At 43.2% G+C, this 12,040-nt stretch overlaps 1 protein-coding gene across 1 annotated transcript in view; it reads right to left on the bottom strand.

Moving 5' to 3' along the window:
- The window catches only part of LOC124799672 (aldehyde dehydrogenase, mitochondrial-like), a 140,770-nt gene extending 134,527 nt beyond the window's left edge, over positions 1 to 6,243 (bottom strand). The window contains exon 1 of the mRNA XM_047262938.1: positions 6,098 to 6,243. Within this exon, the coding sequence (XP_047118894.1) occupies positions 6,098 to 6,133 (36 nt within the window). The 5' untranslated portion in view covers positions 6,134 to 6,243. The remainder of the gene's footprint in view (positions 1 to 6,097) is intronic.
- Between the last annotated feature and the right edge of the window lie 5,797 nt (positions 6,244 to 12,040).

Below are 12,040 nucleotides of genomic sequence, written 5' to 3'. Positions count from 1 at the left end.
TCTCAGCGATCTGTGGTATCAAAAATTGTTTCAACATGTCCAGGTACACTATCCCATTGACGGTTCTCTCACGGGAAAAGAGGGAGCCGTACATTTTGTTCTTGCTCAATGCACAAAAAACGTTCAGTTTAGAGCTATCACGAACATGTTGCAATGTTTGATGTGGATTTTCTTTGCCCCAAATCCTACAGGTGTGTGTGCTAAGTGAAAAGCCGACTCTTCAGAAAAGATGATTTTGTCCAAGAAATATTCATCCTCATGTAATCGATTTAACACATCCGCACAGAAGTTCTTTCGAGCAATTTTATCAGTCTTATAATTATAAGATCTATAAGATCACCAATGGTACATGGACGTTCCCTTACGTCCAATGCTGGGGTCCTTGTCAATGTCGGACAGCCCTGGCAGTAGAGACAATATGTAAGGGAAAAATGAACTGAAGTTTGTGTTGGGGAGGGCACGCAGCTTAGATAGTTCGTGCAGCAACGTTGACCATCGTACTGCGGGGGTGTAATGGTTAGCATTTCTGCCTAGCAAGCAAGAAGACCTGGGTTCAAGTCCCGGTCGCAGCACAAACTAACTCATTTCTTCTGCTTCGATCACTATTGTAAATTTTGCTTGTACGATCGTCAATCTGTACGGTTTCAAATGCAAACGGTTTCTCAACATATGCCAAACAGTCGTATGTGGGGTTTGCAGTTTGGGAGATGCACGCCAGTTCGAAATCGTTGGACTGTTGACAAAACGTTGTCTCATTCGTTCAACGACATCGTCAGATGAGCTTGAACAACCAGATGATTTCCCATATCTTACCAAGCATCTTGTTTCTACTAAACACTTACCTCACTCAAACTGTAGGCCTACTAGGAGGATCTTAAGCATACTCGGTACGGAAATTACGCTGAACTGTTGTCGCTGACAGATTCTTTAAAACAAAACAAAACACACAGCTATCATGCTCGGGTCTAGTGCCATCTTTAATGCAACTGCCGCTAGTGCTCCTTACGGTGCGATTCGGCACTATATAGCGAACTACGAGAGACAAAACTTGATGTATTTCTCTACAAATTGACTCTACGATCACCTCTGTAGGTAAAATGAATTAATATATATGAATTTTCAAAGTTGTAAAGTGCCGTTTGAAACACCCTGTATTTCTATTTCCACGGTCTATTGAGTGAGGTTTAAGGTAGGTATACCGTTAAAAATTTCGATTCCATATCTTAAAAAATAAACGTAGTTACTAGTAACAATTACTGAGTCAACCCTTCGCATATTGTCACAATTTTCAAACTTCATTTCGGCGTGTTTTCAGTGTGTTGGACCATAAAGATTCTATTTTACATGAAACATTCTGCTTTATGTTTTGGCATCGATTGCCCTTTTTGAAGCGACACAGGGGGAGAAATCGCCACCCCACAATGTGTACCCTAAACGATCGAGAAACTGGCAGTACGTCTCCGGGTTTCTAGTTTAAGTGATTACTCGATTCTTGGGTGCAATACTTCGACGCCCGGCCTGGATGCCTTCCTCAGAACCTGGACACGAACCAAGTCTCTTTGCAGTAAATCTGAAAATCGTGCCATCAGTCAGTCACGCCGGGAGGTCCCTATTAATACAGTCCGGGAAACTCACAATGAGGCAGACTTATCACTGTAAGGCGAAATAATCGAGGTACTGTGGCACGCGGGACGCTGAGAAGATGCCGTCGATAAAGTTTTTCTACAGCTATAACAATCTTAAAAATGCTGCATTACTGGACTGAGGGAGCAAGCTGGTATATGGCGGGCACTGTAAGCCAGTTGCACTGATATACACTACTGACCATTAAAATTGCTACACCACGAAGATGACGTGCTACAGACGCGAAATTTAACCGACAGGAAGAAGATGCTGTGATATGCAAATGATTAGCTTTTCAAGGCATTCACAGAAGGTTGCCGCCGGTGGCGACACCTACAACGTGCTGACATGAAGAAAGCTTCCAACCGGTGGTGGTGGTGGTTAATGTTTAACGTCCCGTCGACAACGAGGTCATTAGAGACGGAGCGCAAGCTCGGGTGAGGGAAGGATGGGGAAGGAAATCGGCCGTGCCCTTTCAAAGGAACCATCCCGGCATTTGCCTGAAACGATTTAGGGAAATCACGGAAAACCTAAATCAGGATGGCTAGAGACGGGATTGAACCGTCGTCCTCCCGAATGCGAGGCCAGTGTGCTAACCACTGCGCCACCTCGCTCGGTGCTTCCAACCGATTTCTCATATACAAACAACGGTTGACCGGCGTTGCCTGGTGAAACGTTGTTGTGATGCCTCGTGTCAGGAGAAGAAATGCGTACCATCACGTTTCCGACTTTGATAAAGGTCGGATGGTAGCCTATCGCGATTGAGGTTTACCGTATCGCGACATTGCTGCTCGCGTTGGTCAAGATCCAATGTCTGTTAGCAGAATATGGAATCGGTTGGTTCAGGAGGGTAATACGGAACGCCGTGCTGGATCCCAACGGCCTCATAACACTAGCAGTCGAGATGACAGGCATCTTATCCGCATGGCTGTAACGGATCGTGCAGCCACGTCTCGATCCCTGAGCCAACAGATGGGGACGTTTGCAAGACAACAACCATCTGAACGAACCGTTCGACGACGTTTGCAGCAGCACGGACTATCAGCTCGGAGACCATAGCTTCGGTTACCCTTGACGCTGCATCACAGACAGGAGTGCCCACGATAGTGTACTCAACGACGAACCTGGGTGCACGAATGGCAAAACGTCATTTTTTCGGATGAATCCAGGTTCTGTTTTCAGCATCATGATGGTTGCATCCGTGTTTGGCGACATCGCGGTGAACGCACATTGGAAGCGTGTATTCGTCATCGCCATACTGGCGTATCACTCGGCGTGATGGTGTGGGTTGCCATTGGTTACACGTCTCGGTCACCTCTTGTTCGCATTGACGGCACTTTGAACAGTGGATGTAACATTTCAGATGTGTTACGACCCGTGGCTCTACCCTTCATTCGATCCCTACGAAACCCTACATTTCACCAGGATAATGCACGAACGCCTGCTGCAGGTCCTGTACGGGCCTTTCAGGATACAGAAAATGTTCAACTGCTGCCCTGGCCAGCACATTCTCCAGATCTCTCACCAACTGAAAGCGTATGGTCAATGGTGGCCGAGCAACTGGCTCACAATACACCAGTCACTACTCTTGATGGACTGTGGTATCGTGTTGAAGCTGCATGGGCAGTTGTACCTGTACACGCCATCCAAGTTCCTGTTTGACTAAATGCCCAGGCGTATCAAAGCCGTTATTACGGCCAGAGGTGGTTGTTCTGGGTAGTGGTTTCTCGGGATCTATGCACCCAAACTGCGTGAAAATGTAATCACATGTCAGTTCTAATATAATATATCTGTCCAATGAATACCCGTTTATCATCTGCATTTCTTCTTGGTATAGAAACTTTAACGGCCAGTAGTGTAGTTAGGAGCGACGTCTATACGAAGAGTGTGATTGCTATGAAAGATAAGTGCAGGGAATTACTAGAAGACCTGGCAGACGAGCAGGTTAATCTCCATTAGTGATATAGGTGAAAACTTCACAATCCAAGCAAGTTGTCATGACTGACAAGTTCTGTGACGCTTCTCTCGAGGGCAATAGGAATGGTCCTACTTACGACCAAAAAAGAAAGGAAGAGCAGGGTAACAGCCCATGTAGGACATCGTTATTACACATCGAGCACATGTTCAGATTTTGGACTTTTCTTAGGGAGTAGGGTTATAGATTTAGGGAAACCAGGGAAAACATTGTTCGCCAGATAAGGATCTGAACCTCAGTCTTCCCAAATAGGAGTCCATTTAATGTAGAATTGTGCGCAATTAATATCGAGTGCGAGAACAGATGACCATCGAGTCCTCATTTTGAAGAAGTTCCAGAGAACAGTGCTTGTCATAACAGGTACATTTAGTAAGCGCGAAAGCGTTACGGCCACTGGAGTTGGACGAGAATCTTCTCATCCTACTCCAGTGGCAGATGCTACTAGAGGTGTTGTCCACCATGGAGAAGTTTGGTGTCAATGACCAGACAGCGTACATTCCTTGAAGCGCCAACCAATATACCGTTCCCTCGCACATACATCTCACGACAAGATCATGAAGGTAAAGTTAGACAACATACAGCTCGCTTACCAACAGTAGTTCCTTCAGCCCATTATTAGCAATTCTAACTGGGTAACATACAGGGGTTCGGAAAAAAATGGTTAGCGCCAGAAACACAACTCAACAGTACCTGTGTAGGAGGATATAAAACTGCGAGTTGGTCCTGTTAAGTCTGCTTCAGAAACGAAACGAAAATTTACGGAAGGCGTCAGGTAGTTTGTGTTGTAATATGTGCCCAATTCAGTGTAGGAAAACCGTTGCCATTCAAAACAGCTTCCAGTCTTCTCGTAATGGACAGATATGGCTCTTGTATCGTTTGCAACGGAACAGTATACCATTCTTCCTACAAAACAGAGGCAAGTTCAGGCAACGATGGAGGTGGATAGCTGTTCGAGTTTACGATCAGTCTCATCCACGCTTTTGGACCTTTCACACCCAGTACTTCAGGTACATTCAGCTGTTCCTTCGACAGCTCAATACCTCCAGCCTGCGGGTTGATTTCTGATCTACCTCTAACGTCCATGATGTCGACAGGATATTAAAATACTCGAATCAAGATTTGGCTTTAGCATCTTAACAGTCGTGTCGATGTAGAATAAGGTCGTTTGGACACACGAAGGAAATCTCCAATTTGATTATTGGAGAAATCACTCCGCTATTCGCCCAAAGTGGTTTAGTGAAACATCTGCGCACCTAAATCTGAGTGTCCGTATGGGATTTCGAACCCCGTTCCTTCTAAAAGCAAATCCAGCGCTGTCAGACCAATAAACAACAAACATTGTCTGGAAAAATGTTTAAAATCACTTGGAATCAGGTTTTATGTCAATAAACTGGCTTCCTCTAAACCAGGGTAAGATCAGTGACCAGCCACTTCGGCATATCGTCACAATCACGAGCACTATAGTGCATGCAAGCATCACAAATTTCAGACAAAGAAAAAATGAATTTGCAAAGTATAATTAGACAGAAGAAGCTATCATAAATAAAACAATAGTAACTGTGTAAGAGGATATAAAACTGCGAGTTGGTCCTGTTAAATCTGCATCAGAAGCGAAACGAAAATTAATTTACGGAAGGCGTCAAGTAGTTTATATTTTAATATGTGAGACGGGAAAAGCTTACAAGTTACTGTCCATGTTTGGATCTGTATGTCTTCATTAATATAAAGCATTTATTTTTCTTGTACCCAAACCATGTTTCGGGAAAGCCACACCATAGTCAGCAGGCTTTTGTTGTCTTGTATAGTATTCTTCAGCGTTCTAACTGAGACAAATAATTTATTTTTACACTTCTTCAGGCTGTATGAAGATATTTTATGAATTTTATTGTTTGGTGTTCACCAAAGACTAAAAAATACTTGCAGAGTCGTCTATTTTTGTCGCTCTTGATAATCTCTGGCCTGTCTCCATCCGGCGGCTGTCAAGTTTACAAGTCTGTTCCTGTGTTGATAGTCACCAACAAGCAATGTTTGTTCCGGTACACTCATTCCTTCCGAAACACTAGTAAGACAATACATTCGTAGCTCTGCAGTTTCTCTTTTTTGACGAATATGAAAAGCGAAGGCAGAATGATACAGTAAATTTAATATTGCGATATATATATCAGTGGAAAAATTACAAAAATCTATATAGATTAGAAAAACCACACACACACACACACACACACACACACACACACACACCCACACACACACACACACACACACACACACACACACAGAGAGAGAGAGAGAGAGAGAGAGAGAGAGAGAGAGAGAGAGAGAGAGAGAGAGAGAGAGAGAGGTGTGAAAGCGTGAAAAATGAAAATCGGGTCTTTGGCAAAACGGTAGCTAAATATGATTTGGGTGAATACGAACAAGTGTTTTGCATCAAGACAGTCCTACAAGTTCCTACATCGTCTCCTGCAGACATGCCAGAGCTATAAGCACGTAAACATTTACCTGGGTGTATTTAATCTTGGGATTCCTGTTGGCCATCGCTGGTTCGCTTGCTGGAATGAGAGAACGCACAGCCGGTGTTTCGCCTCTTGATTTGATAATGCAGCTGCCGCAGACGCTTCGCTATGGCCGACTGTGGGTGAGGTAGAACCGACGCTAAATTTGTTTACGCCTGCCCCTCCACAGAATCCCGATGCGATGACAGCGCCGCCGGCGGCCGCTGCGAAAAGCAACTTGCACGGATACAAGCAGCTGACGTGAGCGCCGACGACGTTAAACAAGCGCATGGCGTGGGGTTTTCTTTAGATTTTGGTTGCGAAATGTGTCCTTACGGAAGAAATTTTCAATCTTACTCACTGCTGATAGCTTTTCTTCCCGCTTTCAGAGCCACCCCTTACAAGAACGCTGAATTTTTCTTTCATTCTCGGCTATAAATAGCCCAGCTTGGTATACGTCCTTCGCTCACCCCTGGTGCGTCCTAAGCCCTCCAGAGCAATGCGTACCCTGTGGCGACGTAGTCTAGGTACAACTGATAAGTGAACGTGATCAGTAAAGAAATCCAACCGGGATCTGCCTATAGTGAGACTCGTTGGAGCAGTCCGCAGCTCGTGGTCGTGCGGTAGCGTTCTCGCTTCCCGCTCCCGGGTTCGATTCCCGGCGGGGTCAGGGATTTTCTCTGCCTCGTCATGACTGGGTGTTGTGTGATGTCCTGGTGCGTCCTAAGCCCTCCAAAGCAATGCGTACTCTGTGGCGACGTAGTCTAGGTACAACTGATAAGTGAACGTGATCAGTAAAGAAACCCAACCGGGATCTGCCTATAGTGAGACTCGTTGGAGCAGTCCGCAGCTCGTGGTCGTGCGGTAGCGTTCTCGCTTCCCGCTCCCGGGTTCGATTCCCGGCGGGGTCAAGGATTTTTCTCTGCCTCGTCATGACTGGGTGTTGTGTGATGTCCTTAGGTTAGTTAGGTTTCGGTAGTTCTAAGTTCTAGGGGACTGATGACCATAGATGTTATGTCCCATAGTGCTAAGAGCCATTTGAATTATTGGAGCAGCTATAGTTTTGTTCATCAATGTCGAAAGGACTACCACAACATATCTGAAGGTTTTAATATCTCCTACCAATGGGTTGAATAGGCAATCACGTATCTCAGAGAGGAAATTAAAATATTTGGAAAATAAGTGTGACAACTTTTCCATTAATTACGGAAAATGACTTACACGAACTAACGAGTGCTATCGGCAGAGAATCTGAAATTGATTCTTTATTTCCAGATTTCGAGAAGATTTTTGCAGTTGTGTGACAGGATTCGCGATTTCCTATTAGAAAGGTCACAGTTCGTAGTAACTGAGGAGAAGTTATCGAGTGAGACACAAGTTATATCTGGCATTCCCCAAGGGAGTGTCATTATAGGACCTCTGCTGTTTCTAATACATATTAACGATTTGGGTCACAACATGAGCAGTGCTCTTGGATTATTTGCAGATGTCGCTGTCATTAACCTCCTTGTAAAGTCTTCAGAAAATCAATGTGAGTTACAAGATGATTTAGATATCTGTATGGTGCGAAAAGTGGCAATTGAACTTGGAAAATAAAACTATGATGTCCTCCGCTTGAGTACTAAAATAAGGCGTTAAATTTCACTTACACGACAAATAATACAAACTTGAAGGTTGTTGACTCAACTAAATACCTAGACATTACAGTTACGAAAAACTTGAATTGGAACCCTCATACAAAAAATGTTGCGAGGAAGGTTGTGGTTTATTGGCGGAACACTTAGAAGATGCAACAAATCTGCTAAAGAGACTGCCTACACTATGCTTTCTCGACCTCTTCTGGAATATTGCTTTGCGGTAGGGGATCCTTACCAGATAGGCCCCTTCTTCTTCTTGCTGGAACGTTTCCGCTTATGCAGGTTGTTCACAGAGGCCATTCCAAGTTCCTCTTTTCTCCCGTAGTCTATCATTTAGCATCTCCTCCCACTCTGGTCCTCTTCAGGTCACATCATCCTTTACCTGGGCTCTCCATCTTGTCCGTGGCATTCAACTTGCTCTTCTTCAAGGTTCTGTCCATCTAGGGCTCTTCTTAGAAGTCTTTCTCGTCCCATTCTTTTTATGTTGCCATACCATTTGAGTCTATTATTCTCCACAGTTCCTTTTAGGGGGCTTGATTTGCAGGGTGTTTCGATTATTTCATTCCTCTCCCCGCTTTTTCTCGTCTCACATAAAATCCCTCGTAGAAAGGGCACATCTGTTGCTTGTCTTCTTTCTCCACGTCCGACACTCTGATCCGTAGGTCAAAACTGCTAGATAATATGATTTGCAAATCACGATCTCTGCTTTGGCCTATATTCCCGATTTCTATTTATGACCGATACACAATAATAAAATTTCGAACAGTTTTCTATTCTCTCCAAAATTTCGTCGTTGATGTTTACTTTCCTGTTTAATTTACTTCCTTGATACTTGAAAGCACCTACTTCTTGAATATTTTTTCTATTACAACTTATATCCTTCATTTTCTTCATTTTTCTTGCTGACTTTCATTACTTCACTTTTAGTTAAACTTATTCCCATGCCTGCTTCTTCAGTTACTATCTTCCAGGTATTTAGTTGTTCTTCCACCTGCTCATTTTCTTCCCAAATCATCGCATTATTTGCATATGCTATGTCATATCATCTGCTGATGACTTTCGGCGTACGTCCCTTATGGTGTTGTCCATGACTATACTAAAAAGCATTGGCGAGAGCACACTTTTTCGCCGAACTTCTTAGAAAGTCGTTCTTACAGAGCGCGTTGTTACCCTTCTTAAAGATAGGCACAATAATTGCTTTAGCCCAATCACCATGAATCTTTCCATACGTCCACACTATTCTCATTATTCTATACAGCCTACACCAGGAGCTTTGCCATTTTTCGTTTCTGATACAGCTTTCTCTGCATCCAACATCTGCAGATCTTCCATTTCTATTTCCTTTGTGAGTGTGATATTTCTTTCGTCTCCCCATATCTCATCATGCTCATCATGTGCATGCGTTCCACCCTGTCCTTCATATAGTTTTCGAAAGTATTGCTTCCGTACTTTCAAAACCTCTCCTTCCTCCCACATAGGTTTTGCATCTTTGTTGATGTCTTTTGAAGTATTTTCTTTTTGCTTTCCTTTGTTACCTAATATAGGTATAATATCTTCTTGTCATCCTTAATATTCTCTTCCATGTCTTTTCTGAATTTTTACCAAGACTTCACATTAGCAAATTCTATCATTTTCTTTGCAGAGAGAACTGACGGAGGATACCGAAGAAGTTCAAAGAAGGCCAGCTCGTTTTGTAGGTTCGTAAAATAGGGGGGAAAGTGTTACGGATGCGACACGTGAGTAAGGGTGGCAATAATGAAAACAAAGACTTTTTCGTTGCCGCGAGATAATTTCACGAAATTTAAATCACCAGCTTTCTCCTCAGAAGGCCAAAATATTTTGTTCGCCCCCACCTACATAGGAAGAAGCGAACATCGTAATAAAATAAGAGAAATCAGAGCTCACAGGAAAAAATTTACGTGTTTGTTTTCCCTACGCGCTATTCGAGACTGGAAAGATACATACTCAAAGTGGTGCGATGAACCCTCTGCGAAACACTTAAGTGTGAATTGCGCAGTAATCACGTAGATGTAGATTTAGATGTAGGTAGTAAAAAACTACTAGTAACCCAAAATGTTACGTGTAGAACGTTATGAAACCAAGCCAAAGTGTAACAAAGATCCATGAGCTGGAAAAGAGAAAACAGCAAACACAGTTCCCAGGAAAAAAATAACCCAGCACTTGCGACATGTTTGAAAAATGCAAAATATGTGGATGTGTGTAATATTGCACTGGTAATATCAGCAAGGGGGTGCCCAAGAGGGGGAAAGTAGCTGACCGCTCACCCCTTAGATAAAAAACCTACGTTTAACAAAGAGACAGACGTACCAGTTGAATCTCAGGTTCTAGACAGTCACAAAATTCAATGGGTGCTTCAAGAGTCGAGAAATCTCAAAACCACTTCGTCATTCAACGCGAAACTAACAGGCCCTGGCTGCGCTCTTGAACATGGGTACACATGCGTCAGTTTGTGGTGTTTTTAATGCTGGTTTCTGAGTTTCATCCAATATGAATGTGATTCTTGCAGAGATACTCTCGGTGTAACAAAGATCTGTGGGGGAGAATCAAAAACATCAACACGCTTCCCTGGAGTCTTCTAAAACTAGCTCTGTGGAATGAAGATCGAAAGAAAGCGTGAAATCATCGTCTAGTACACCGACGTGACGGCTTACCTAAGCACTGAGAGGGTTATTTCTACAGACGATCATAGATACTGTTCATCATCACCATCGTCATTTAAGACTGATTATGCCTTTCAGCGTTCAGTCTGGATTATAGTCCCCCTTATAAAATTCCTCCATGATCCCCCTATTCAGTGCTAACATTGGTGCCTCTTCTGATGTTAAGCCTATTACTTCAAAATCATTCTTAACCGAATCCAGGTACTTTCTCCTTGGTCTGCCCCGACTCCTCCTACCCTCTACTGCTGAACCCATGAGTCTCTTGGGTAACCTTGCTTCTCCCATGCGTGTAACATGACCCCACCATCTAAGCCTGTTCTCCCTGACTGCTACATCTATGAAGTTCATTCCCAGCTTTTATTTGATTTCCTAATTGTGGACACCCTCCTGCCATTGTTCCCATCTACTAGTACCTGCAATCATCCTAGCTACTTTCATATCCGTAACCTCAACTTTGTTGATAAGGTAACCTGAATCCACCCAGCTTTCGCTCCCATACAACAAAATAGGTCGAAAGATTGAACGGTGCACAGATAACTTAGTCTTGGTACTGACTTCCTTCCTGCAGAAGAGAGTAGATCTTAGCTGAGCGCTCACTGCATTAGCTTTGCTACACCTCGCTTCCAGTTCTTTCACTATGTTGCCATCCTGTGAGAATATGCATCCTAAGTACTTGAAACCGTTCACCTGTTCTAACTTTGTTCCTCCTATTTGGCACTCAATCCTTTTATATCTCTTTCCCACTGACATTACTTTCGTTTTGGAGATGCTAATCTTCATACCATAGTCCTTACACTTCTGATCTAGCTCTGAAATATTACTCTGCAAACTTTCAATCAAATCTGCCATCACAACTAAGTCATCCGTATATGCGAGACTTCTTATTTTGTGTTCACATATCTTAATCTCACCCAGCCAGTCTATTGTTTTCAACACATTATCCATAAATAATATGAACAACAGTGGAGACTCTGAACCATGAACTCAATTTACCGTCAACTCCAATTGCTGCCTGACAATCTATGTAAACATCTTTAATTGCTTGCAAAAGTTTGCCTCCTATTCCATAATCTCATAGAACAGACAATAACTTCCTCCTAGGAACCCAGTCATATGCCTTTTCTAGATCTATAAAGCATAGATACAATTCCCTGTTCCACTCCTAACACTTCTACATTATTTGCCGTAAGCTAAAGATCTGGTCCTGACAATCTCTAAGAGGCCTAAACCCACACTGATTTTCATCCAATTTGTCCTCAACTAATACTCGCACTTTCCTTTCAACAATACCTGAGAAGATTTTACCCACAACGCTGATTAAAGAGATACCTCTGTAGTTGTTACAATCTTTTCTGTTTCCATGTTTAAAGATTGGTGTGATTACTGCTTTCGTCCTGTCTGATGGAACCTGTCCCGACTCCCACGCCATTTCAGTTATCCTGTGTAGCCATTTAAGACCTGACATTCCACTGTATTTGATGAGTTCCGACTTAATTTCATCCACCCCAGCCGCTTTATTGCACTGCAATATATTGACCATTTTCTCCACTTCCTCAAATGTGATCCTATCTCCATCATCATTCCTATCCCATTGTACATCGAAATCTGAAACATTACTGATCGTATTTTCAC

Source organism: Schistocerca piceifrons, chromosome 1 (genome assembly GCF_021461385.2).
Source record: "Schistocerca piceifrons isolate TAMUIC-IGC-003096 chromosome 1, iqSchPice1.1, whole genome shotgun sequence".
Lineage (NCBI taxonomy): Eukaryota > Metazoa > Arthropoda > Insecta > Orthoptera > Acrididae > Schistocerca > Schistocerca piceifrons.
Note: the sequence above shows the minus strand (reverse complement) of the source record. Positions and strands in the feature narration are given on the sequence as shown.